Source organism: Dermacentor variabilis, unplaced genomic scaffold (genome assembly GCF_050947875.1).
Source record: "Dermacentor variabilis isolate Ectoservices unplaced genomic scaffold, ASM5094787v1 scaffold_20, whole genome shotgun sequence".
NCBI lineage: Eukaryota > Metazoa > Arthropoda > Arachnida > Ixodida > Ixodidae > Dermacentor > Dermacentor variabilis.
The window spans coordinates 769,410-795,733 of NW_027460368.1; the positions used below are offsets into that span (position 1 = coordinate 769,410).

Genomic DNA, 26,324 nt, shown 5'->3' on the forward strand with positions numbered 1-26,324 from the left:
TGACAGGTTGATAAGTGGCTTTTTAGCCACAAAACACCATACAATAAATTAAAGGCTGACTTTGACTCTGCTATGCAACTTAATGACTATATGCCAGGAACAAGGTCTCTGAGTTGTGGCGCTGGCTAACACTCCCAGCGTTCTACTAGGACACATAAATACCCAAGAAAGTGGATGGGAAAACGACGCCGCTGTAGCTCAATTGGTAGAGCATAGCATGCGAAATGCAAAGGTTGTGGGTTCAGTTCCCACCTGCGGCAAGGTGTCTTTTCATCCACTTTAATTTCCATTAATTTATCGTTTCTTTGTTTAATTTTTTAAGCACAAGTAATTTCCCCTATGTTGTCCTTGGTGTCATTGTTTGTTGGCTTCTTATGATAGGAAATATACTAGTCATTTTAAACATCATCGCATACATACCTTAAGATACCCGTCATTTAAGAAAAAGGAGTGCTTAAATTTATTTTTAATGTGAACCAAACTTCTTACTTAGCACATATGCTAATTGAAGTTCCAATTTCAACATTACCATTTCCTCCCTTGCCCTTTTTTTCCTGTTCTGTGCAGGTATTGCTTTCCTATGTCTACAAGAACCATCACGCGTGGCCTGTGACAGCAAGCTTTTGTGGGCAGCCAGTGCTTTCCTACGAAGGCTGGCCTACTCTGGCAGCGGCGGCAATCATCTTCAAGATTTATCCATGATCACCTTTGCTGCTATTTGTCACTCTTGTTAATTACACTTTCTGCATCTTTTTGAATTTATTAGGTAATAAAGTATGAGTATGTAACATGGTGTGAAGTTGATGCCTTGCTGCGTTTTCGCTTGCAATCACCTTTTATGCATGAAAAGCTCATCATACAGTTTATGAAAAAAAATAACAGTATATTATGATTTATCTTTCAGTTCTTGTAACATGCAACATACAAGGAATTCACTAATGGATGGTATGCCGAAGAACTCGCCATTATTTCTGCGTGATGCTGTGCAAGCATGTGGCGTTACCTTACAAGAGGCACCCAGAAAGTAAGTTACAATTTACTTTTAAATGAAGCATGGACATCAGAAAAAATATATTTATATTGCTAGTTAGAGTGGTTCGCAGAGTGTTTTTCCAGATGTGTACTATCCTTTATTTCTTAACTCATTGCAGCACAGTGTTCTGTTTCGTATACTGGTGTAAGTCTGTTGTGCCCACTGTAGCTGAAACCAGGATGTAATTTTTGCCTGAACTGCAGCATCACTGAAAAAATTTTTCTTTGCTAGAAACTATTTCAATTTGGTGGAGACCCAGCAGGGTGAAGTTTTGTCAATAATGACGTGTTTCACGCAGAGATGTTCTTGTTAAGGTCAATGAGTGAACATTGGAATTATATCAGCATACAATACAGATCTTGTTTTATTTGCAAAATAATTCTGACAGGTGGCATTCAATAGATTGGTCTAATTAAAAAGCACAAATTGACCAATGAGGCTGTACTACACTATTCCCATGGTTCACATCTGGAAAAACTGCCTCTGCATCACTCTATCCGACAAGATAAACTTTTTTTTTCCGATGTCCATGCCTCGTTTAAAATAAATTGTAACTGTGGGAAAACGTCGTGTTACTGCAACAGCTGCTGCAAAAATTTGAGGGAATGTCTAATAAAAGTCTTCAGTTGTTCTTGTCAAGCTGTCCATTAGCCAACTTTTAGCGTAACGTTAGCAGGGCTTACTGAAGTACTTCTAGACGTCCATGGCTACAAAATGTCTTGATCAAGACAGCTACTAGGCTTTTGAATTAGCCGTTCAAGATATCTTTTAGACATGAAATAGCTGCTTGCGTGTTTCGTGGGATGGCACACATCTTATGGAAACGCACAGAGATCAGATCAATATATGTAGAGGGCAACATAGAACCGGACCTTCTCGAGGAGCGATGGCTAAGCGCTCTGACTAGCTCGGAACTACACGACCAACTATGGGTTATCCAGCGGGCCGGGCAGCGGTAGAAAGGCTATGCCTTACCGCACATACCCGGGTGGCCTGAGCCCGGGCTGGCAACCTCGCAGGTTCTTTTCCTATTAAATTTTTTTTTCGTCTGTTCCGTCCGTACCAATCTCGCAAATGAAATGTTAAAATCGCGCGTTTTCGAGAGAGCGCCTTGACTTCGCGACAGTTCAGTTCTTCATCGTTTTCGGTTGTGTCGCGCAGTCAACCTCGCGTCTCGCAAAGCAATACCGAGACAGCGTGCCACGGGCAAGTTGTGCCCACAGAATCGCGCAGATGCTCGTGCGAACGGCGCGACCCAAGATCGAGCTCGGCTCCAGGGATTTCGTCCAGCACTGCGCCCACACCTAGATGCGGCCCAGCAACGCGGTGGACGAAGCCGAAGGCCCTGACGCGACGGCGAGGCTCCAACGATAAGACTTTTACTTTGCTCTCTGCATCGTCACTCAGTGCGGTTAACAAAAAGCTTCCTCGCACGCCGTGGTGGCTTAGTGGCTATACAGCGCTCTCGTTCTCAGCACGAGGTCGGGGATTGTGTTCTCCCTCGAGGTATACCCAAAATATAATGCTAGCGGCGTTAATACTGTCGTAGACACGGGATACATTTCAGAATAAATGCAAGTGCGACAAAGAGAAAATAATCGGAAAGTCAATTCTGCTGTTGTTCCGTAGCCGGTCTTTAAGCATGCTGTCGACCCAAATGAGGGTTCTGTTAAACATGCATGTGACGCTGGATACGCAATTACATAGCCTAGTATCTTTCCATCCGTTCGCGTTTGAATTTACGCTGTTAGTACCTAAGAACATAGCCACGGCTGACACGAAGAACGTATCATGTTCCAGCAGGACATGGAAGAATACAGAAATATAACGCTTCTGGTGATTTTTTTTTCCTTTTTAACTTCACATACACCATCGGAGTGGAGGCTCCGAGGCGTCCTCTGACACTACAAATTGCCCAAGAGAAGGAGTAGAGAAAACTTTGACATTCTGAGACACACTGCACGATTTCACTCGCATCCGCGTGGTTCCCGCACCGCACTTGGCTAACACCATTGGAAGTTTCCATCGCAATGCCTCACTACCATAATATACAGTATCTAAGTAAAGAAGCTGCACATCGTTACCTCACGAGTACCCCGCCGGCTGCCGTCAGTTTCAGTAGTGGCAAGTAACTTGTCAACTAACAGTACACACGCTTTCTGTAAATATGAGATGAATGTTAGGCTATATTTGTATTGTTACTTGGCGATGCTTACTCTTTAAAGAGGCACAAACTACGCCTTAGCAATGTGCTTCGTGAACATCAGAATGGAATACGAGCACGACAGGTGTTTGACTGCAGGTCTGAAAGAATTAAGGACCACGGAGCGGCCGCCTACGAGAGTCTGCTGCGTACCTGGTTGGCAGCTGTCCCAGCGCGTGTTGGTCGGTGAAGCAGCTCATCTCCAACCTTGCTGCGTGCGGAGCATCTCAGGCCATCATCACCAGGTGGGCCTCGACAAGTCGTGCACGGCCAGTGTAACCGACGAATGGTTCCACCTTGCGGAGCTGTACCTATGGAACAGCCTCCTGTGGGTCATCATCATCGAGCTACGCGAAGCACGGCTGGCCCTGACTTCCCTGCGGGGATGCGTGGTTGCTTTGGCTTCCAACAAGCAGCGCAGGCGCTCGTTCGTTCTGGCTCACTGGCCGCTCATGGAGCACCGCTCCATCGAGCTCCTGGAGCTGCGCGATTCACAGATGTCAACAAAGCAGTTCCAGTTACGAGACGTCCTCGAGCTTAGCGAACACCTGAGACACGCCAGGCTCTGCTACCACCAGTTGGACTACCAGAGCAGGGACCTGATGGACGCGCTCCGCTCCACAGCGACCACACTCAATAAGCTGGAGATCGTGAGCGTGCGCATCTGGAGCGCGGGCGTGAGCGTGCTGCGCGAACTGTTGGACAGGTGCGTCGCCATGCGCAAGCTCGTCTACCTCGATATCTGGATCGACGTGCCCGTGGTTCAGGCATATATGCGATAATGCGCCGTGCTACGCGGCAGCGCCAGATCCACGTCGCCGAGCTGTCCCGGACGGTTCACTCCCGCTACGTGTTGGCGGACATGGTGTCCTGCAGCGGAGTCATCCAGGAGCTCGTCTTTAGCGGTGGTTCGACAGGCACGTGTAGGACGCTGCACCATCTCGCAGCGTTGCTCGTTTTCGTCGCCGGTCGGTGCACGACGCCCGACACAGTGGAGAACGGCAAATATGAAGTGACCGAGGTGGACTTCGGAGTCTTCTCAATCGTGTTGAGCCAATTGCTCGGTGGCGAGGCGCATTTGGCCTTTATTTTTTTCAGCTCAGCGCGAGGTTCTTGTGAATTTCAGTGTACTTATATATTAAAGCGCTCTCGTTAGTTACTTTGGCCACGTTGGATGGTTGAATTCTGTCACACAATAAACAATGGGACATGCACAGTGACTCAAGTTGTCTACTAGCTTCAGCCATTAGTTCTGTGCTGGCTGAAGACTTGACAAGCAGACTACGTGTGCCACTGGGTATATACCCGAATGAGACTTGTACCTAACACATTACAGGTTATTAATTACCTGCTTTCAGTTGAATTTTTTTTATTCGGCAACGCTCACTTTACTTCAATTACTTTTTACAGTAACCAATTACATTCAACCAGTTATTACGAAGCAAGCTTCCATAGGCAACGCATGTTTAAGCGCATATAATTTTGCGGGAACTATATTAGGCGGCCCACAGTCGGGGCACGCAGTAGCCTCCCGGGCATTCGTGTTCTAGACTGGCAGACCCACGCGATCAGTATTTGTTTCCTATCATGAAGCTGCACAAGATGTTCGCCGACGATTTGCACCGGTCTTTATATATGTTCGATAGCGATGACCACTTAGGACGGTGATGCCAGGAAATTGCCTAGGGAAGCTTTTCAGACTCTTCTTTCTTCTTTGGCCCATGGGATCACCCCTTTTCTATCACCAGCAACAATGTAGTGCTCTGCTTCACAGAGGACTCTGACGCCAGTTTTGGAGCATTGCGTAACAACAATCATGCGCGGAAGATATTCATAGGTTACAAAATTGGCCTTTGTCTCAGCGTGGACATGAGAGTATATATTGTCGCTGCCGGTGTCCTCAAGTAAAAGCTAGGGAAGGTTGCTGATGAAAATTTCGAAAAGCAGTTGTTAGAGAAGGCAACTCATGTGGGCTACAGAGGGCACACTCAAAGCACAATACTAGCTCGCTGAATTTACTATGTTTGAGCAATTCATATAAAGACTGACAGGAGAGTAACGTAAATGTAATCGATTAAGTTTCAGTAATTACTCGATTACTTTAATGGAGCACTAATTGATCCCTGTAAAAAATTTCATTTTGGATGGAGAAATTCGCGATTGCTATCGCTTATTATTATTTTTCTGTAACGTGTTCAAGCCGGGCCCGAATAAAACTCTTCCTGCTGGCTGCTGTCTCGCCTAGTAGAACACTTGGTTCACTGGATATGTGCCACTAGGTGTGTTCCTGAACAGACACCTTCGGCAGTACGTGTGCAATATAAGAATGTGCCTATTCTTGACCAAGCCATTGTAATGGATGTGGCAAGGTTAACCAAGCGGTATGTACCCTCAAATATATTACAATGATATTGCCCCATCCGCAACTGACACCTCCGTGTCGGGCAGGACTGCTTCATGGATAACCATTGCGACAAAGTTGCATCCAGAGGAGTATGGATAATGGCCGGGGGGTTGCTACGGAGTTTCAATCGGGGGTGCAGTGTTTATAACATGATACACTCTAGCGTATGATTTGGCATGGCAGCTGGCAGTAAGATTGCTACTGCTAATGTGATCCAAAGTTGTGATTTATGAACGGCAATGGGATATGCAGCAGATTACACGATAATTACCTATCATGGTTTCGGCCACAATTATTTATAACCCTTCCGCAACTCTCCGCCATGAAGGAAGTGCGTTTATCACTCCAACAGGGCTGATAACCAAATAAGTGCGATCGCAGACGGTAGACAGAAAGTCATATTAGTACTTGCACCTAATTTGGAACACTGGAGGCCGTACCGCCTTAATTTAATTGTTGTCGAAGGCCATTGCGAACGTTTCACATCCATTACATACGATTTGCTTCCTTTTTTTCTTCTCAAAATAGGTATTTCTCCAAGACTCATAAAAAGAAATTCGCCGAGTAGTTTGTGCATTGTTCGTATTGCGCTACCTGTGGTGTTGATTCCACAATCTGGAATTCTGACATATTGTCCTCTTCATCCCCCTTGAGTTTTGAGCCAATCAGACTAGGCGTATTTACCCTGTAAGCAAACGAGACGTAAGAAGGCGAATTCCAGAATATGGCACAACTTAACTGTACAAGAGCACCGCATGGTACACTGAAGGATGACGGACATATGAAAAATTGTGCGAAAGAATTATCCAACCTAAGTACCTCATGGCATGTTTCTCCAGCATGCATGGGAGTAATACTTGGCTCAACTGTCCAGGACAGGGTTGTCTCGCAGCTGTATCATAGTTATTTTGAACAGTTAATTAAAAAAGCTTCTCAGTTATCTTTTAACGGATTTCCGAATGCACTCCTATAAGTACTAACATCGAAGTGACCTATTCATTCTTCACCTCAGGTCACTTCATTACCTCAATGACTCGTTGGGGGGACCGCTACTTATATTTAGCAGCCTATCTTATATCCAATGCTTCCAATTCCAATTTCCAGTTACTCTGATTCTGCATTAGCCGCACCCACCTTTATCAGCAAATTTGCTCATCTCGTCACCACTCCTAGTCATTTACAGCCATTTACTGTATTTGCTATCCCACGAAACACTCTCTTGCTGTGAATAATGCACCCCCAGATAACAACACCTTACGTGACTCGCCACCTCTTCTTTTTATACTAATCAGCGGATGTTTCATGGACTCGGTGTTTGATCCTCTAATCCACAACGATGTCTTCGTGTCGCATGACCTCAAGCCTCTCAGTTTTCATGCCACCGCTTCTTGCGCGATATTTACCTCCTTCTCCAAATCTTTCGATATCCTGCAACTGAGACACCTTTGATGACCGCGTACAGACAGTGCAGCACTGAATTGCAACTATAAATATTTCGTTCTAGCTGTCCGATGTTACCACTACTGCAAACTAACTATATATATATATATATATATATATATATATATATATATATATATATATATATATATATATATATATATATATATGTGCGTGTGTGTGTCTGTGTCGCGAAAGAACAAGGAAATAATTTTAGTTGCATTAAAAATGTCTGCTGTATAATACATAGTTAACATTCGTTACATAGATAATGCAGCCAAATTATATCTTACTTCAACCAATTTGTGTTTATGCTTTAAGTTTACTTTTCCTACAGCCAAGGCCCGAATGTTCTGCCGTTCCATTTCATTCTATATTCTTATCGTGTGTCGTGTAGAATAGCAGACGCCAGAAAATACGGCGCTGCGGTATCCTGTGAGCCATTCGTAGACATCTTGACCGATCTCGTTTGCCGCACAATCTGCCTTCTCTGTTGTTACCACACTACGCACTTAAATAAAATAGGCATTAGTATAGCTAATAATTAACAACAGTGTAAAAAAACCGGCGCGTATATAGACGCATCTTTATTGCGCCTCTGCCAGTTTAATGCGTTGTTCTAATGAACAACGAACAACTTGCCCAGTTAATATTCTCAGGCACGTAATTTTGATATCGCGCGTCTTCTGCAGACACGTATAGTTCCAATCGTGTCCAACGTGCAGCGCGGTCACTCGTGCTTCCTGGTTCATTGGCTGCTCATGGAACAATGCTGCATCGAGTACGTGGAACTGCGCGACTCCCCATGTGCCTGTGCGACACACGCACAGAACTGTGCGACATACGGACACGATCCTGGGGGAAATAACCTTCATGCAAGATATTTAATGAGGCCTGGCGATGGGACTTTTAATGGCACGTAATGTGAATCCAACCATTGCGTACATAATACGTACATTATAGCGGCCGAACATATCGACTCTCATCTTCCCTCCACAAGCATCGCGTCATTTAGATTCCGACAGTGCGTTGGATCTGTGGGTTTATTATTTCATGCCCAAACCGAAGCACCGGCACACTAGCATGACCTCATGGATTTCGAAGCTTCGTGTGTACATGGACATTTGTTGCCCAGAAAAAAAGTATCAAAAATGGTGGAGCCTTTCGTTCTTTTAGAATGTGAGGAAATCCTTGTTTATCGGTAACCGTAACTATCCTCGAGCAGTAGCAGTCCAAATCTCACTAGCGCGAGAAATGCTTCAAGCCAGTCTTTTGCTTAAGAGTCCTTTCTGGCTTACAAAAAAGATTGCTCACAGAAAGTATGGCGTCGTTCCTGCTATTGCAGAAATGCAATACAGCTAACGTTTCTCTACTACCACCTGACCGACCACAGCTGTTGTGAGCAAGCCGAAATAAATTCACCCGTCTATTGCCTGCATTGTATTGCCCGTGTATTGCCTATGTTTGCATTCTTTTTCTGGCGTTTTTTTTCTTTCTTTTTTGGGGGCCTCCTCCAGCTGGGCTTCCCACTGGTCGTCTGTTGATTACAAAGACGGCGCCGAATAAAACAACACACCAAGAAGGGGGACACGAGACAGCACGTAGGCGCACTAACAACTGAGTGTTTTATTTCTTGACATAGTAATATATAGCTGCTGTCAAGGATCAAAACAACAAGAATAAACAGGGCAGTCATCTGCATCGCACAAGGAAGTCAAGATACAGAATAACATTTAAGTGTCACTCTCAATATACGCTAGTTCCTTTGTCGAAAGCGAAACTGAGGCTTCACTGATAGCATAGATATAAGATGGAAAACCAGCTCTCCGGTCATATAAGTGCGCATTGTAAGGCTCACAAGTGCATCCCAGATTTCGATAGAACCAGTGTTCTGTACAGAGCTGACCATCAACTTACAAGGGAGATATTGGAAGCGCTTGAGATAAAGAAGCGCGGTGTTGATTGTATCAGTGAAGCCTCAGTTTCGCTTTCGACAAAGGAACTAGCGTATATTGAGAGTGACACTTAAATGTTATTCTGTATCTTGGCTTCCTTGTGCGATGCAGATGACTGCCCTCTTTATTCTTGTTGTTTTGATCCTTGACAGCAGCTATATATTACTATGTCAAGAAATAAAACACTCAGTTGTTAGTGCGCCTACGTGCTGTCTCGTGTCCCCCTTCTTCGTGTGTTGTTTTATTCAGCGCCGTCTTTGTAATCATGCTTAACCAACTAGCCCGCCAACACATGCTCAGTTACTTCTGTTGATCTTCGCCAACTACGGCTGGCTATCAGCACAGGGCCGCGGCTACCTGGAATACAGTGGCCGCCGACCTCTGGGCATGAACAGCTTGGTCGCTGAAATTAGGTTTACTCACTTACTCACTCACTCACTCACTCACTCACTCACTCACTCACTCACTCACTCACTCACTCACTCACTCACTCACTCCCTCACTCACTTTTCCACTGCAGATTGTGCGGGTGCGGATTCAACGAGGTGCTGCTCCTCTACAAAACCCCGGTAGTTCCTGCCTTCCCAAGAAAGAGACGTCGGGTGTACAGATTGGAGCAGTCTCTCGTTTATTATACAGTAACCATGTATTTGTGATGTGTACAAAGGGGAGGCCTTCAAAATAACAGATGGAAGCATCGCTCAGCAGCACTGCAAGGATGAAAGCAGTGAGAAACGTGGCAGACCAGAAACAGCGTCGTCCAGCAAAAGCGCATCCCACAACGCACCCGCCGCGACAAGTGACGTGCCCGAGAGCACTCTGTGCCCAACACGACGCAATGCGCTACGCTTTGTATTTTTCCCTGCACATAGAGGGCGCATGTAGCGCTGTCTCCTGCGACAGGCGCCTCCGACTCTGAAGATTGACGCACATTAAAACACGTGCAGAGTTGCCGGCATTTCCGCAACGCGAACCAGCAACACGCGATTACATGACCCTGTTTGCCAATATGACGCAGCCCCTGAACTTCACAAAACTAAACACGGAGAACCTAAAAGGAGTTCTTGTATATAGTCCGTATGGACTTGTTCGCGATTCAATTTATATTGGCAGTACTGCAGACATCGTGAAAAGTGCGCAAACACTTGGCCATTAACCACAGCCATCCCCACGTCCTGGTCAGGTGGTCTATAGCAGCGACGTTGCAATTTCAAAGCTTCGGGATATAATGACCAAACCTTTTTTTTTTTTTTCCACAGGCACGGAACATGACAGTAATCACGGGACTGCTCCACACAGGACGCGCCGATCGATTGCTTCGGTCACGTGTGGAGTTGTTTATGGCTGTGTGAAGATGGCCTGGGGTTGGAAAACTTGCGCTTTTGCAGCAACTTTTTTATTTTATTCGTTTATTTATTTTTGCGACAGCCGTGTTTCGTAAAATTCTGCTCTCCACAGAAAGGGCCCACATTTGCCACACATGCATGCGCGTTCAGAGCTGTCTACCGACGTTCGTAACGTTTGTAAACAATTCTGACAAAACCATTTAATGGTTACGGCCAGAGAAGCATTAGAACAGTGAGACGCTCGCCACAGGAGTTGCGCAACACCACACACATCCCGAGTAGCGAGGGAAAAAATAAGACACGTTTACTGCATATAATGACTAAAAGAGGACCATTTCAAGAGTGGAAAAAGAGTGCAAAACAAACAGTGCAACAGTCACAAGATCCTACTTGCTAAGCCTTCTAGTTTCAACGATCGAGACTATTCCATGCAGTGAATGGTCTTTAAAGGAGTGCCTCAACGACATTTCTTGACCAGAGGTCGCTTCAGATAGGACATATGCTTGCTGCCACATAGGCATCGGTGGGCGAACGGAAGCCAGAAATGCTATGGATATGCGAGGCTTCCCATAGCGGGCGCCGTACTCTCATCTGCACTCGCAAAATCAATGACGCAAGTCAGGGTCGGGATAACCTATAACTATTCCAATCTGTTTCTATTCCAAATCCCCCATTAGCCATCCGCAATAGGTGAAAATGGCTCAGGTCCATGGGTAAGTTCACTGTACCATGGGCAGGGCATGGGCCATTTTGACCTATCACGGATCGCTAATGGCGGATTTGAAAATAAAAACAGACTGTAATAAGTTGTTATCCCAGCCCAGCGTAGTGTTCCTGGCTTCCTGACGTCACTGGCAGTGCATAAGTTGGGGTTCTGTTCTGGACATTAACAAATTCTGCTATATTGTCAATACTCTGTAATGGCGGCATTTTGAACCAATCAGAGAGCCCATAGCACCTTTGAGGCCAAACAGAGCGGACAAGATGGCGAATTCGACAATGCAGCGGAATTTAACAATATCCAAAATAGCACCCCCACTTCGAACGAATTTTCTATGTATTGTGGGGCGGCATCCATTGCTTTGTGTAGTTACCGATAGAACGTCTGGGTGGTTATCACACTGCGCATAATTAACGCGCAGACGTCGAATGCCGCCGCACCAAAAACACGTCGAAAATACGTTTCAAATAATTCTCGTTTTTGAACAAACACATTCTGCCCCAATAAGTCGATAAAGTCCGGGCAGCAAGTGCATCCGTACACTGACGATCTTCACCTAACATTACAGGGTCCCTTTAATGACACATATATTTGATCATGGTATTTCAGTGGCGCAATATGCGCACTGTTACAAGGCAGAAAACACAAAACCACTCATAAGCATACCATCGTATGCAAACGGAATAAAAGCACTTTGTGCGTGCGTAAAAGATAAACAATGGTGTACGTGCTTCCTGAGCGACAACCAAACAAGTCCGTTGACAGTGCCACCAATCACAAAAATTGCCGCAACAGTCATGACTACCATAAAATGCCGAGCAAGTGCCCCGTTCCCACAGGGACATACCGTTCAAGCTAAACGACACTTCTCAAAACAATAATTTCCAAGGCTCTCTAACAAGCTTGTAAGGATTTCTCCCTTAGAGAACAAATGAGCCACACAAATACTGCAAAAAGCAGACAATACATATGTTCTCCACCACATGTTCAGCGTGTACCTTTTCACATACATTCACCTTCAAGGTTGTACTGCTGGGGAGGCCTCACTCAAAAAGCCTGCTCAATGTGTGCGACACCAAAACGTGCAGAGAGCCTCACATTGCATTACCAGCTCTCTGATAAGCCAAAGAGTGAGAAAAAAGGCTCGTACGCACAAAGGCTTCATTACACATGCACGACACAATGTGCCTGCACAGCACGGTGTACTAGGGATAATGAGACATCCCTCACAATCACTAATGTACCACAGACTCGCTAGGCACAACAGAAGAAGCAGCAACAATAGCAGCTACAAATGACTAACACAGTTGTTTCGGAATGTCATGACCCCCGCATCAGTATTATGATGGAGCAGAACTGCCATGTTGGTAAATGGACCCATAGTTCACCTGACACCCGCGCTCATATCCTTCGTGACACAGCCAAATGAAGAGGTGTTACCATATGGCAATGACCAGCACCTGTAATATTTGAGCATGCATATTCATGAAAGAGAGGCTGGTCCTTGAGGGATGGACATGCTCGGTATTTCATAGTATACATTGTGACAAGTGGATACCACGTGAGCACAAAGATAGAGAACACAAACATGAATTAGACAGGTAAAACTCAAAGGCACATTCTAAGTGAACAAACTGACCTCTCAGGCCTACTTTCATGAACTGTCATGAACACTTCTTTTGAGTGAGGACGTGTGAACATCATTGTACGTTGTTCCAGAACTTTGTTTGAACACATTTTTTTTTCACAATGCATCCCCAACAAGGTTCGATCATGCCTGTTTGCCCTCAGGCATAGATGATTAGGCGCAGGGACATCCATCCAAAGGGGCAAGTGATGAGTCCCAAGAAAAATGGTACACATACATAAAAAACAACAACCTTATGGAGACTTTAAAAACAATTGCAGACCTACAAAATAGCAATGAGGTCACACCAAAGAACTCCTTGTGACAGCACAAACGCTGTGGCATGTAGCTTGAGGCTGTCGTACAAACTTGGCTTGCACAAAAAGTTTAAGACAGCACAAAAGGTGCCATGACCAGGTTATGTAGAGTGAGAGTAACCACCTCTTTGCAATGCGCAACCTGCAAGCATAAAAGGAACAGCTGCCAAGTGGTCAAAAATTAAAACCTTGGGCACCACCACCATATGTCGTTACACAGATGACCAGTAAAACTTTCTCAAACATGTACAAGAAAATGCTGAAAACAAGAGCTAGCAGTAGGATGACCACTCAGCGTGGATTTAAGGTGAAGCACATTTCAGGAAATGGCAACACAGAAAAAATCCCCACGTCACTCGTTGGTGCTGCTGTTTCTTACTGAAGTTTCAAATCAACAAGGTATGAAGCAAAATCCTGCTATGGGTGCAAGCATGACATAGTGAATGCATTGGAAGCTCTAGACAGCTACAAATCTGTGCGGTTATGCCAGAAGAGCGATTACGCAAAGGATCCTTTTATCCAATTCATCTCCGTGACATGACAGTTCTGCTGTGCATGACATGAAAAGCACAGTGGCACTGTCAAATGAGCAAATTAGCAGTGGTAAGGGAAAAAACAAACACTGTCAGTGTATACTAACAAATGCAAAAAAAAAATCATTGAAACGGCTGGAGGCCTCAACATACATTTTTCTAAAGCAACGATATGCCCCTAGCAAGCAATGACTGGATGTCCCGACTTTGCTATTACTACACATCAGCAACAAGTAAACAACAAAGGTCAAACAGTGCGACGCCCTATGGGATACGCTTCTTCAATCGCACATGGCAAGCCAACACTGCCTTCTCACACAACAGCAAGCCAGCATTGGTATGCCGGGTGTGTATACATATATTTATAAAAAAGCAGCTAGATAAGGCAGCCACTGCACAAGGAACAGGTCTGAAGGAAGTTACCATGCCAAGATAACAAAAGCTGCACATTATCGCCTACTTTAACAACTGCCCTTTGATACGGTTGGTTTTTCGCACAATCATACCAAACAATTCCACTTAAAGCTCCAGTCACTACAAGCTGCTCTTGCAGCTTCGGAAGCCCTGCAGTGACAGTGGATGCATCAATTCAGCTGCACCAAGGAACAATGACAGCTGGTGCAGAGGGCGTTTGGGTACCAAAAACAATAACAATAAAAAAAGTGCCTGTTCAGCCATTGTCTAGCATGTCATATGGCACTACCAGCCATGCTGTGGACATTACTGTGGTCAGATCGTTATTGCACACACAGCGAAGAGACAACTGTGGGGACACAATAGCGGATGATGGTATGCCACATCGAGCGTTGGACCATTGTTTTGCAGTCATGGCTTGCAGGATGATGGCACACCACACCATTTCCAAAATACCAAATGTACAAATGGGTCAGCTACATGTCTATGTCTACATGTCCATTTTGTACAGAAAAAAAAATCAGAAGCAGGCAATTGTCTGCGGCGATGCCAGACAAAAAAAGTGTTAATTTCACTGCAACGGAACAGTCATCCTGCCTGCCAACGCACAGTGGCAAAAGACAGTGTGCACTTTGCTTCACCACTAGAATGAGCGATGGCAGCACCACTGTGTTCTCAAAAACTCCTCATTCTTTGTCTTGCATCACCACAGGCAACACATACTTCCAATTTAATCTGGATAAAACAGGCAAGCGACGCACCCATATGCGAAATCGAACTGCATGCAAGGAGAAATGGCTCCTGTATGTGAAAATTGAGGGCCGACAAGCCAGCAGTTTAGCAGAAAGATTCATGTATACCTGGTACTCCTAATTTGTACAAGATTCAATAAAGGTACAAACAATGGCACTTCCTATCTGTCGCTGTCACGTCCAACACCACGCACTATTGTAGTGCGACAACAAAAGTGTTGTACCTGCTGCACATGTACCAAAAGGCTGGTCTCTATCATTACGCATCCGAAAGGAACAATAAAGGAATATGTAAAGCTGAGTTGCATTAATAGATTATTTGTCTAGAAGTATATTATCATTTTCTGGGTGCCAACAGTATACGACTTTATAGCATAGAAAATTACCACCAAAATCCTGCCGCTGCTCTGTAATTTGAATTGCCTTGCACCAAAATGAATGAGGTGGTGCTAACCCCATGTGACCTTCCCCTTTGTCGCGCCCTGCGAATCAGCCAGTGCTGATGTTGCATGAGAGGTACCATAGTCCAAAATGAATGACACCAGTTTGATTGCCAAAGCTGTGTTCTCACTAAAAATTACGAATTCATTATTACTCCCCCATGCCTAATATTTCAATGTAGCTTGACCTCATACTTTCCTTTAGTGTTTCTTTAAGTACTGAGGGTACTGTACACTTTGACAGAATGCTCTCCCAGGCAAGCAGTGCCAAATGTAAAGTTAACAAGCACCAATACTAGTGACATTTTTCTAGAGCCCTGCGACCCACAAGGAAAGCCAATGCGTCCACAAAGCATGTTCACTGAGCCCAATGATAATCCATAACAGAAACAGTGCGCAAAGTATACTGAGAATTCTTTTTTTTTCTACCAACAATAAATGGAAATTGTGGCCAGTTGGTGTAAATTCAAGTTAAAAAGAAAAATAATAAATGGCAACACGTCCATCGATCACTGCTGTCATTTTCCAACACTGTAGTTCACAGTGACATGAAGACATGAAGTCTTAACGGTGAATGCCATAAAACTTAATCCGGCAATTTGACCCCCCCCTCCCCCCATGCGAAGTTTGCCCTCTACAAAAAAAAAGAATGTGTAAAGTATGGGAAAATAAGGTCACTTTTCACCTAACAACACACAATTCGTAAGGCAACAGTAACAACATTGAGAGCCATGTCTAGAAATTTTGAAACCGGCCACAAACGGGTGTTCAGCCTTCAGACACGATTAGCTTCAGTGAACAGAGCATTTTCTCAAACCTTGCATCACTGCCACTGCACATTAAAGTCCAGGAGACCAACCTATGTGCCACAAACCAACCGCATCAAAAGTGTAAATGGCAGCAGACCAACTGACAGTCACAGAGAAGCAATAACCACTTTAGTATAATGCAAGGGGTCAATAATAATCTTGAAAACCAGTAGGCACATTCGGACCTATACAGGTGCAAATGCACTCTCACAAGGTCATAAATGACTGATCAAGGACAGCAACAAAAAGATCAAACTCATGAGCCTGTAGACCCTTTCGTTGCTTGCAAACAAAGGCCCCAGGAGACTTCCGGTATTGCTTTGTGGAATTGCCAGCTAAATTCAGAAGGAAACAAACTGAATAGCAGATTGCAAGAGTCCTTCAATAGAATGTAATTTGATCGTTTAACTGATCTCATTCTTCGCTGCAGGATGCCATAGCCACTAAATCACTGTGGCAAGCTCATTCATTGAATATTGGCTTATTCTGCTCCCCATATAATTAGCAGCCTCTACCAGAATGATTTATCAGCTCAGTCTGCAGAATGCAACAGTGCATGGGTTTGCAATGTCATGAACAATAATTCTGCGACTGCACTCTCTTGGGAGACTGTCTGAAATTTAAAAAATTCTAGATTATTACGTGCCAAAACACAATCTGATTATGAGGCACATCTTAGTGGAGGATGCCGGGTTAAGCTTGACCACCTCGGTTTCTTTCATGCGCACCTAAATTTAAGTACAGACGCATTTTTACATTTTGCCCTTATCAAAATGTAGCTACCGTAAGTGGGATCAAACTCGCTACCTTGAGCTCAGCAGTGCAATGCGATAGCCACGGGGCTACCGTGGCAGGCGAGACTATGTCTGTTTGTGCCAAATTTTAATGTAAATAGGAATCATGCCACAGTTGTCACTGCAGCAACGGCAAGGCAGCATTCTCTGCTCGGTCGCTACTGGTTTGGTACACTGATAAGCAGTACCAAAGAATATGCAAATTTCATCAAATTAACAACAGGTACAGAGTTCAGCTAAGCCATAAAAACAAATTGTTCATTCACCTTTCAGGTAGATGACAACCTTCCCATTCATACAAGGGATTGACGACGCAGGAAGCGCATACTTTTTATGTTTGATCACATCAAGAAATATATTATAGCAGAGCAAATGAGAAAGCTCACTTTTCCCTACAATGTTGACTGCTAAATACATGCGACCAGAAGTTCTCTGAGGATGCAGAACATTACTGCTGCCCGCAGACGAAAGGGTCTACACAGAGACCTGTAGAGAAACGCTAGTCAAAACCAGCAATAAAAAAACGCAGGCTCATACAGGCCAACACAGGCCTACAAGGCCAATGATGCAACAAAATTTCCCATCACTCTTCACATTTTTAGAAAATATAGGCAAGTAGCCAAGATGAAGCTTTAATGCTATCAGATCCAGAGAAGCTTCAACCGTAGACTATCAGCCAGCCTGCCAGTTTTCTTGAACACTGCGGCGTACAACAGCAGCACAACAAAGTGAGTGAACAACGAATGCGGCGCGAAGCCGTTGTGAGGCAAGAGAAAGATTTTTCTAATTTACTAGACACTTGTGTCTCTACAATGCACATAGGTATTCCTTGTTTTCCCAACAGCTGGAATACAGTGACACTCTGTAGCGGCAGCAATGAATGGCAGCAACACTACGAGGCCATGATTTCACAGAAATCAAACGCGGTCATCAAATGAGGAGGCCCCTCGCTTCATGCCTCTAACTCTAAGAGAGAGAATACATGGTCATGAATGAGGCCATGTATAGCCACAGTAGTTTGGGAAGGATGGGCTGAAAAGCTTGTACGTAACAGCAGCCCTGAGCGGGTTGCGTGGCAAGAGTACTATGACTGATTGCATGTGTCTAGGAATTTGTCCACTGCACAGATTCCCCAGTCCCAGCCATTACTAGGTTCCCTTTCTCTGTACGATGGCCTTAATTTGGTTGCCATGAGGGTTCACCAATAGTCTTCATGCATGCAAACTATTGTAGTCCATATTAAAAAAGCCAGCGTGCTACAGCATGCACAGCAACAACTGAGCCCTTCCTACACACTTGCTTAGAATGCATATTCAATTGGATGAGGGGGGGGGGAGAAAACATGATCACAAGGAGTGTGGCCTGTACTTCAAAGGTTTAACATCCGGTGAACTTCCAGTATCTCACACCACAACTGACATGTATCTGTACAAGATGAAAGCTCACGCAATTTCTGCTTAGTCAAATGCAAAAAAAAGGCAATAATATACAAGAGTGCTAGGGCTACTAACCTGTCAATAAAGCTGGGCATCTGTCAGCAAGCAGCAAACAGGCAGCCAATGAATACAAAGTAATTCCTGGCAACACACACACAGGTGTTTCTGAGGCCAGAATATTACAATTCAGTTCCAACTGCACTCCATTCTGTGCTTTCCCACTGGTGACAAGTGGTGTCATGCCCGTGTTATCACCAGAAGTGGCCAGTTGGCACAGCATGCAATGGGAAAAGAACAAAATCCAGGAAAAGCAAGTTGTCAAGTCCTAGTTACAGCCCTAGTGCCTAAAGCTATACACATTCTTTTTTGTTCTAATTGGGCAGTTGCGCTGTTTATACCTGGAGAGGGACTCAATCTTGCTTGAGTATTTTATACCTATCTTCCTTTTTTCTATTCTTTTTTTCAGGCTAGCTCATGCACTTAAGCTAGAGTCAAAAGACCTACAAAGACTTTACAAATACAATGAAAGTTGTCAAAAGGTGCTGCTTTTTCCTATTTCAGCAAAACGAACAGTCCTGTCCCCATGCACAGACTGATGCCAAGTCTGCAATTGCTTTTCTCTATATTTTCAATTAGAAGTGAGAGTAAAAAGCTCTGGTTACTGCTACTATATTAATAGCCTTTCATCTTTCAAAATGACAAATACACAGACAAAACATACACCACTAAGAAAGAACGGCCAAACCAGATACAAGCAGCAACTCATGGAGTGCTCAGCTGGATTTGAAAAAAAGTGTGAACATTGCAAACTGTAAGTTGCACATTACCTTCAAATGTGAGGACACAAACTTGTGACAGTGGTACTACTACTGAATGCATCATTCTATTCCCTCTGCTCTGAAAGTGATGAAGTACGACTCATGATTTCCTTTGAAACTAAAAAAAAAAAGTAAATTTTTGATGCTGTAGATTTTAATCATGAAAGTGCCCATCACAGGAAAGCAACACCACTGGTCCCTTTCTTTTGTGGAGAGGCAAGGTGCCCTAGCTTCGGTTTTTCCCACAAGTTGGTGCACATAATCAAGAAAGTTGCTGCATAATAAGCATCCCCACCACACCCACCAGAACGAATACTGCTAAAAGCATTTGGGTCGCCAATTATTTCCAAAGGATGGATGCAGCACAAATTGTTTCTTTTTTAGCCACCCGTTACACCATGCAAACGAGGCAAGTAAACTTATGTTTATGTGCAAAATCAGCAGTCTTTTTGCCAGGTGACTCTCCTTCCACAGGGAGTTTATGCACGAGGGGGTCCTCTACTGAAGCTCTCACATCATCAAAGATGGCACAGTCGCTCAACAGTGCCACCCACTCAGCTCATATGCCGACGATGATGAGGACTACTGAACTACGGGCACTATGTTAAGATGGTACAATCCAAACACGACCTAACTTGTAGGCTGGCCATCATTCTAGCTCGTTACAAATGGCTATTACTGTTGCTGGCTATTTTGAACATAACACAAATCAACGTACTGCCAATTTTATTTTTTCTTGCCTCTGGCATAAACTCGCACATCTAATTGCATATACAAAAAAGGCTAGAAGGGTTCGATTTTGCCTACTGATCACCTAAAATTCGATTTAGGCGCCTGAAATGTAGTTTTTATAGCCTGAAGATCCCGCTTCTAGTCATAAGTCACATGCACCAATGGCCCAAGATGGCAGCTCTCCAGTAACCACCTTGATCCATCGCACCTGGCTCCATCTACAGTGGAGCCAGATGGAGAGCAAGGCGAGAGGGGCCATCAGAACACACTGGCTCACTCTCCCAGGAAAATCAAGTAACAATGTGTCGCTCATGCTATGACAAGAATAAGAAAGTTAACATAGCACACAGCAGCAATTGGCTGTAGTCAGGCGAAAATTTCCTTCCTGGCGACTTCAGAAAACAGTCATCCAGATTTACAGTAAAAGCATCCCCATTACTACGGAAGACTGAGATCTCACTTAAAATGCTGCCTTATTCCAGCACGAAAGCATCACAGGCGGATTGCCCCCATAGAATGGAATAGAAAAAAAGCGGTCACCTTATGGAATTTACATAGCGCTCTTGGTCGCGCTGTTTACATCGTGTCCACACTTTGCAACTAAAAACTATGTGTGCCTGCACAACACATCATGGAAGTGTATGAAACAGTATACTTTGTGGAACACATAAAACTGTGTAATTATGCAACTTCGTGTACTATTAGTTACACTGGGGCTCATTCTGCAGCCTCCACTGAGGCCCCGATCACTGGCACTGCAAACTCCCATGAAAAGCCTGCAGCAACCTAAACCACAGCTGCAAGGTAGCCCTCACATTTATAACTTGCTCAGTTTCTGGCGAAAAGTCTTATGTGGTCAGCCACAATGACAAAAGCAGCTGCGTAACATATCTATGGCTGGGACCTGCAATACGAGAAAAAGTTGCCTTACAGGTACAACTTGCACTCCAATGTGGTTGCCACCTGAAAGTGCCAAACGTCTTTCTGCAACTTTTCAAACGCCACAATTTCCAAATACTCATGAAAGATCTAGCTATTCCAACTCTACCGTGAAGTACACGTACTGCATTCAGATTGATGCTGTAAAAGTGTGCTTGCAAAAGATGCTCCAATATTTTCGTGGGAGTGCAATGACAGAGCCTTTGACTTCAGACGAGCGCAGCATGCAAATGCACTAGTGCGTATGTAGAAAGCACTCATTTTTGCCTCTTACACACATACCTTAACCAAGCATGAATGGGACAGTATGTGTTCCCAATAATTGCAACGTCCCCCAAACATAGTGCACTAAACTACACAGTAGTTATCGCGCTTTTTCTTCAGTGCCAAAAAAGCCAGCCTCTCCCAGCGGGCAGCCATTACTGAACCACAAGACTCCAGTTACGAAAGCCACTAGCAGGAATCAAACACCATGGTACCCTGTGCGAAACCTGCTCCAACCTTGCTGTATAGGTAGCTGCAATTGAAACGCAATTCTGGTGCTAAAATTGTGCGCGGATTTTTAATGCAACTTTGTGTACCTTTCTTCTATTTGGCTGCAACCCATGGATGCTAGTCAAGGCATGCAATGTATGCGGTATAGTGTGCATGTACGTGTGGTACATGCACACGATTATGTAGAACCCACACACTGTGGTAGTTGATGTTACGAAAAGTTTACCAGATGGACCAACAAGTTTGTGCAAGGTGTAAGCTGTGGGCGATGCAAACACGTGTGTGGTGACAGCAGCAACACTACAATGATGGTGATGACGCTCGCAAGACAGCGACAGCATATTTTTTTTTTTTTTTTGTACTCTAGCGAAGAAATGTTGCAACTTGTTTCATTACAACTTTGGCCAGTCCTAAAGGCAGTACAATGACTCTCAGCACAGCAGCATTAGCTGCTAAGAGGACAGGACTAGGAAATGAGCCAATCCCAAAGGCAGTGCAGTCTAACCCAGCATCTCAAAGCACTGGCTGCAACAAGGGAAGGACATAAGAAACTGACACGCGCCTGCTTTCTTTTAGCTATGAGACGCGATGCATGCAAAGAAGTGGCAAGTTTGTGGCCAAACTGAAACTGACAGGTGCACACATGCAACCTAATCACATAGCTCATACTACGAGATGCGACAAACGGCCAAAGGTCTCAAAGATCTAGTTGCCATTGGCACGAGGGAAGTATGTGTGCGATTGTGGCCTAACAGTTAGCGCATCAGGCTGTTGAGCAATTTTTTATTTTTTTTTTATGATGATGCGAGACAGGAACCTACCAACCCTACCAGGTATAATCCAAAGTATGCTTCGCATTAAAGGTGTATTCATGAGCCCTGTTCAAACAACTGCTACTAAAGAAATCTCAGCTTCAGTGCCACAGCTCATGCAGCAGTTTCCCAAAAACTCACAAAAGTGTGCTTTTAGCAAAACTGCACGAGGAAAAAGGAATTCTGGGTTCAGTAATGGCTGTCTAGCAATATTTTAGCATAATCCTCAACTTCACCAAGTTGAGCCGCCCACTGGAAAAAGAAACGGGCCTGCAATCAAGAGTGACAAGCAGTAGTTCTCTTGTGGAAGACTACAGTGCACCCCTCACCATCCAATAATAATGCTTCTTCATAAAGTCTAGCAACATTCACACCATGATACATTCATTCATACATGTGGCAAGCATGTAATGAACTAGATTTTGAGGTGCACCTGAAAGCAAAGTGTAAAAAAAAAAATGACCAGGAAACAACTACTACACTTTGATGACGATTGTGAATCGGATATACAACACAGAGAAAAGGGCTATTTCCAGCTATTATTACCACATTTGTGCTCAGCAAAGAGGTGCTTCTTTTCTTGGTTTGAAGTACACTTCTTGCTTAATAGATTTAATTTAAGCAACATCCCAAGATGTCCCTTGGCCTTAAACGTCGTATTGCGACCACCACCTGGATGGCCCCACTTATAAAAGCACACATGCAACGTCTGGCGAGGAACTGAATGATGCGGTGCATTACAACACACACCGATAATCCACCACTTCCCGCAGACCTCCCACACATTCTTTAGGACCACTGTTTCAATTTGCGGCGACACCCACACGCCACTGTGCTTCTAAAACACTGCGCAGTGAGCGTATTTTGGCCAGCCAGGCATGTGCTACAGCATACACACAAAAGAAAAATTTCCGGGGTTTCTCGGGAAATTTCCAAGTCAATGAGCGGTTCTAGTCTCGGTCATTGACATGCTGGACACACGACCTGGCACGCTGCGCGCCAAGAGCCCTCGTCCACCTCTTCCTTGCCGATTGTAACGGCAAACTCGAAGGTTGCGGGGGCAGCTTCCCAAGTGGTAGGGCCATAGCCCCGATGTCGCCCTTTCCAGAAATGGAAGGTGTGGCCTGACCTCAGAGACATCCAGCAGCGTGGGACTGCTCTTTGCTCTTCCCATATAACGATAATTTGGCTTGCTTCCTCAAGATCCAACGGCCGGGCAAGTATGGCGCAGTGACTGTGTGGCTGGGTCGATGCTGCTCTGACATGGCGACGACAGGGTCCACACCATGTCTACAAATGCTTGCAGTGGATGGGGCCCTGTGCCCCGTGTGTGTCCCCTTCTCAGTGTTCCTGGTGGGTCCAGCAGTTGTCGGAGCAAAACTGCGCCGACTCTTCCAGCTGGTTCAGGAGCCAGGGACCCACTGACGTCGGCACCTGGGGCTGTCCCGCCCAAGACTCGCTTCCCTGCACCCAAAATAAAAAAAAAATGTCACCAGAATTAGGAAGGTCAGCCTAATTTACTTGTAAGTCAAATTGGCATCACAGCCTTTATTGTAGCGGCCTATGCAATGCTGGTACTCTACAGTACAGAGGAATATTGTTAAATTCGAACTCTAATGGGACCAGAAAATAATTCGAATACAGTTAAACCTCGATATAATGAAATTCTCAATATAACAAAGTATTTAACTTTTCATAACATCTTGTCCATAGAACACCATATTTTTAAAACCTCAATATAACCATGTTTGTATGCGATTTCCATATAACGAAATTTCATTTCCGTCGCAAAGGAATGCAGAGGCAATAAATGGAAGCTTCCGCAGACACAGATGGTCAAATGATTGAATTACAAGTGGCTGCTTGCAAACGCACCTCTCAAATGGTGCGCGGCGCGACAACAGCGGAGTGAAGTGAAGCCACATCATGTTCAGTATAAAGCCAAAACGCGATAAGATCTTATCGCCCCCCCCCCGCCCCCCCGCGCGCACTTTGTGCTTTAGGTGTGAGTAAAAGTGTGTGAGGATAAGAAAGAAAGAAAGAAGGTGGCTTCACGAGTCATGCCTTTCCTTGCGAGCAAAGGGAAAGAGGGATGGGTGCGAGCTCGCGGCAACACGATCAAGCACACACTAGGGGGCGAAGTGGGGGGTAAGTTGGTGCACGTCTCGGCCATGGCTGTGCATGGCTGTAGGTGTGGCTGAATGCATACGCAGCCGTGCACCCCGCTTTAGAAGTGATCTGCCACATGTGCAAAGAGTGGAAGTGCTGAGACGCTGTGGCACGATGTAAGCTGCCTTCCTGCGCATTTAGTATTGGAGGTTGCATAATCTCAAGTTTGGGTGACCAGCTGGAGTGAGAGGCAGACAAGCATTCGCTCCTCGCAGCCAGCAATTTACCTGATAGTGTCGCCCGCACTGGGACAACGCTATCAGCCGCAGAGGCAGAGTACATTCGAAAGCGTGGCTGGCTTCGCTTAATTCGTACCGCCTATGTGAAGATATCGTCAACGCGGCATGAAACCGTATCATTCGTTGCAGATTCCCAGATTCATCAAGATGAGTTGTTTTCTCATTCAAATTTGCCTTCTTGGATTGCCTAATAATTAGGAAAATTCTGCGACTCCTTTCCACATAAGAAAAATTGATTGGTGACTGCATTTAGTTGCATAATATGTCGAATTTCAATACAATGAAATTTAGACATAATGTAGCAAATTGTCATTTTACCTACTGCGTTACATCAAGGTTTAACTGTAAAATGGAGTTCGAGCAAAACAGAGCCCCTTTGAATACCATGCTCGATAATGTACAGCGTTATCATAAAAGGCCAGATTATAGGCACACGCCTGTTTCTTCCCGTGTGTCGGGGCAGTACCCTTTTAGTGTACAAGCCTGGATTATAGGTTAGGAAGTGGTTTAGCACCAACTTTATGGTGCCTACAAATGCCTATTTCAGCCCTTTATGTCTATAAAAGCCTATTTAGTTGATCTGTGCCTTTGTATTGTATGCCTATATTGCATTTAGCACCTGAAAATCCTTTACAGGGGCGCTAATTCTGTTTCGAAAGCTCATTCTTCTTTCAATGAGACCTAGCAGCTCTAGCAGATGCTGTTGCTAATGGCAATGTATGTGGAAATGCAACCAGCAAATAAGAGCTTGCATGACAACATTTACTGATCTTTTGAAGGTATTTCGCCATATGCCTGACACTGGTTATCAATGACAGAGAAAAAGTTCACAGAAAGTCCATTTCTTCGGCAGTAGACATGCAACTCTCATGTTACATTCAGAGTGGAGATTAGAGACAAAAAGGTACATCATTTTGATAGAGGTGAGCTGTTGCCTATAGCGTGGAAAGAGTGGAGAGTGCAGAGCACAATGCTAATATTTTAAATGGAAGCATGCAAAGTTTGCTGCATACGCTGCGTGTCTGCTGTACGATGAAATATAGTTGTGGAGAGAACACTCACCTATGGCAGTTCGTCTAAAGTAGCAAGCTTTGCCCCACTCTTTTTATTTAAGTAAGTGTGCATAAGGAGGTGCCTACTGCTATGCTGACATGCGATCATAAAAAAAAAAAACGCTTTGCAAAGTAAGTGATATTGAAAGAGCACTTACAGAGCAGGTAATATAAGGCTGCAAATGCCTGTTTTAGGTGTCTAAAACCCACAATTTATATACCTAAAAATCCAGCCTCTAGTTAACATGCTCAATAATGTGCTGCGCGCAATACAGTCATTGACCGGTAATGCAGATTCTGTGGGGACTGCCTAAAAGTACAAATATATAGAGTCCAAAATATCAAATTTACTAACGAATAAGTCTTTATTCCACAAGTACCCAAAAAAAGTTCGTCAATCTGTTGCTTCGCTGCTTGCTTGTGACCTGGTCGGTCTTTATTTGGCCAATGTAATGACTGTGGCCACAGACAAATGAAAGTACAGTCGCCAAATGTGCCAAATCTCCATTCCCTGCAACTTAAACAGAGGCCAACCGCACTCTGATAGCCATATGATCACAGGTTTCTATGCAGCAGCTGCCATCCATCAAAATTGCTGTCATCTTCAAAGGAGAGACAGAAGGTGGAATTATTACGGATTTTGGTGATTGTGACCACCAAAATTCACAAGAACAGCCAGAGAAGTCACCCACGACAGTGTCACAATTTAACACGTAAAGGAATAACGTGAACATGCAGAACTTGCATGACAAACCGCAAATGCCATGCAAATGCAGTTCTTATACAACTTAGGGGCTCGGTTATGGCTTCTGCCGTGGTTTGGGCGAAGTCGGCTGCAAATGGA

The 26,324-nt window shown here is 44.6% G+C and overlaps 1 protein-coding gene across 3 annotated transcripts in view; it reads right to left on the reverse strand.

Annotated features, from left to right (window-relative positions):
• Positions 1-9,638: 9,638 nt before the first annotated feature.
• Positions 9,639-26,324, reverse strand: part of roq (RING finger and CCCH-type zinc finger domain-containing protein roquin) — a 162,743-nt gene continuing 146,057 nt past the window's right edge. For all 3 annotated transcript variants that reach the window (XM_075678443.1, XM_075678444.1, XM_075678445.1), the window contains one exon: positions 9,639-23,484. In XM_075678443.1, the coding sequence (XP_075534558.1) occupies positions 23,362-23,484 (123 nt within the window). In that variant the 3' untranslated portion in view covers positions 9,639-23,361. The remainder of the gene's footprint in view (positions 23,485-26,324) is intronic.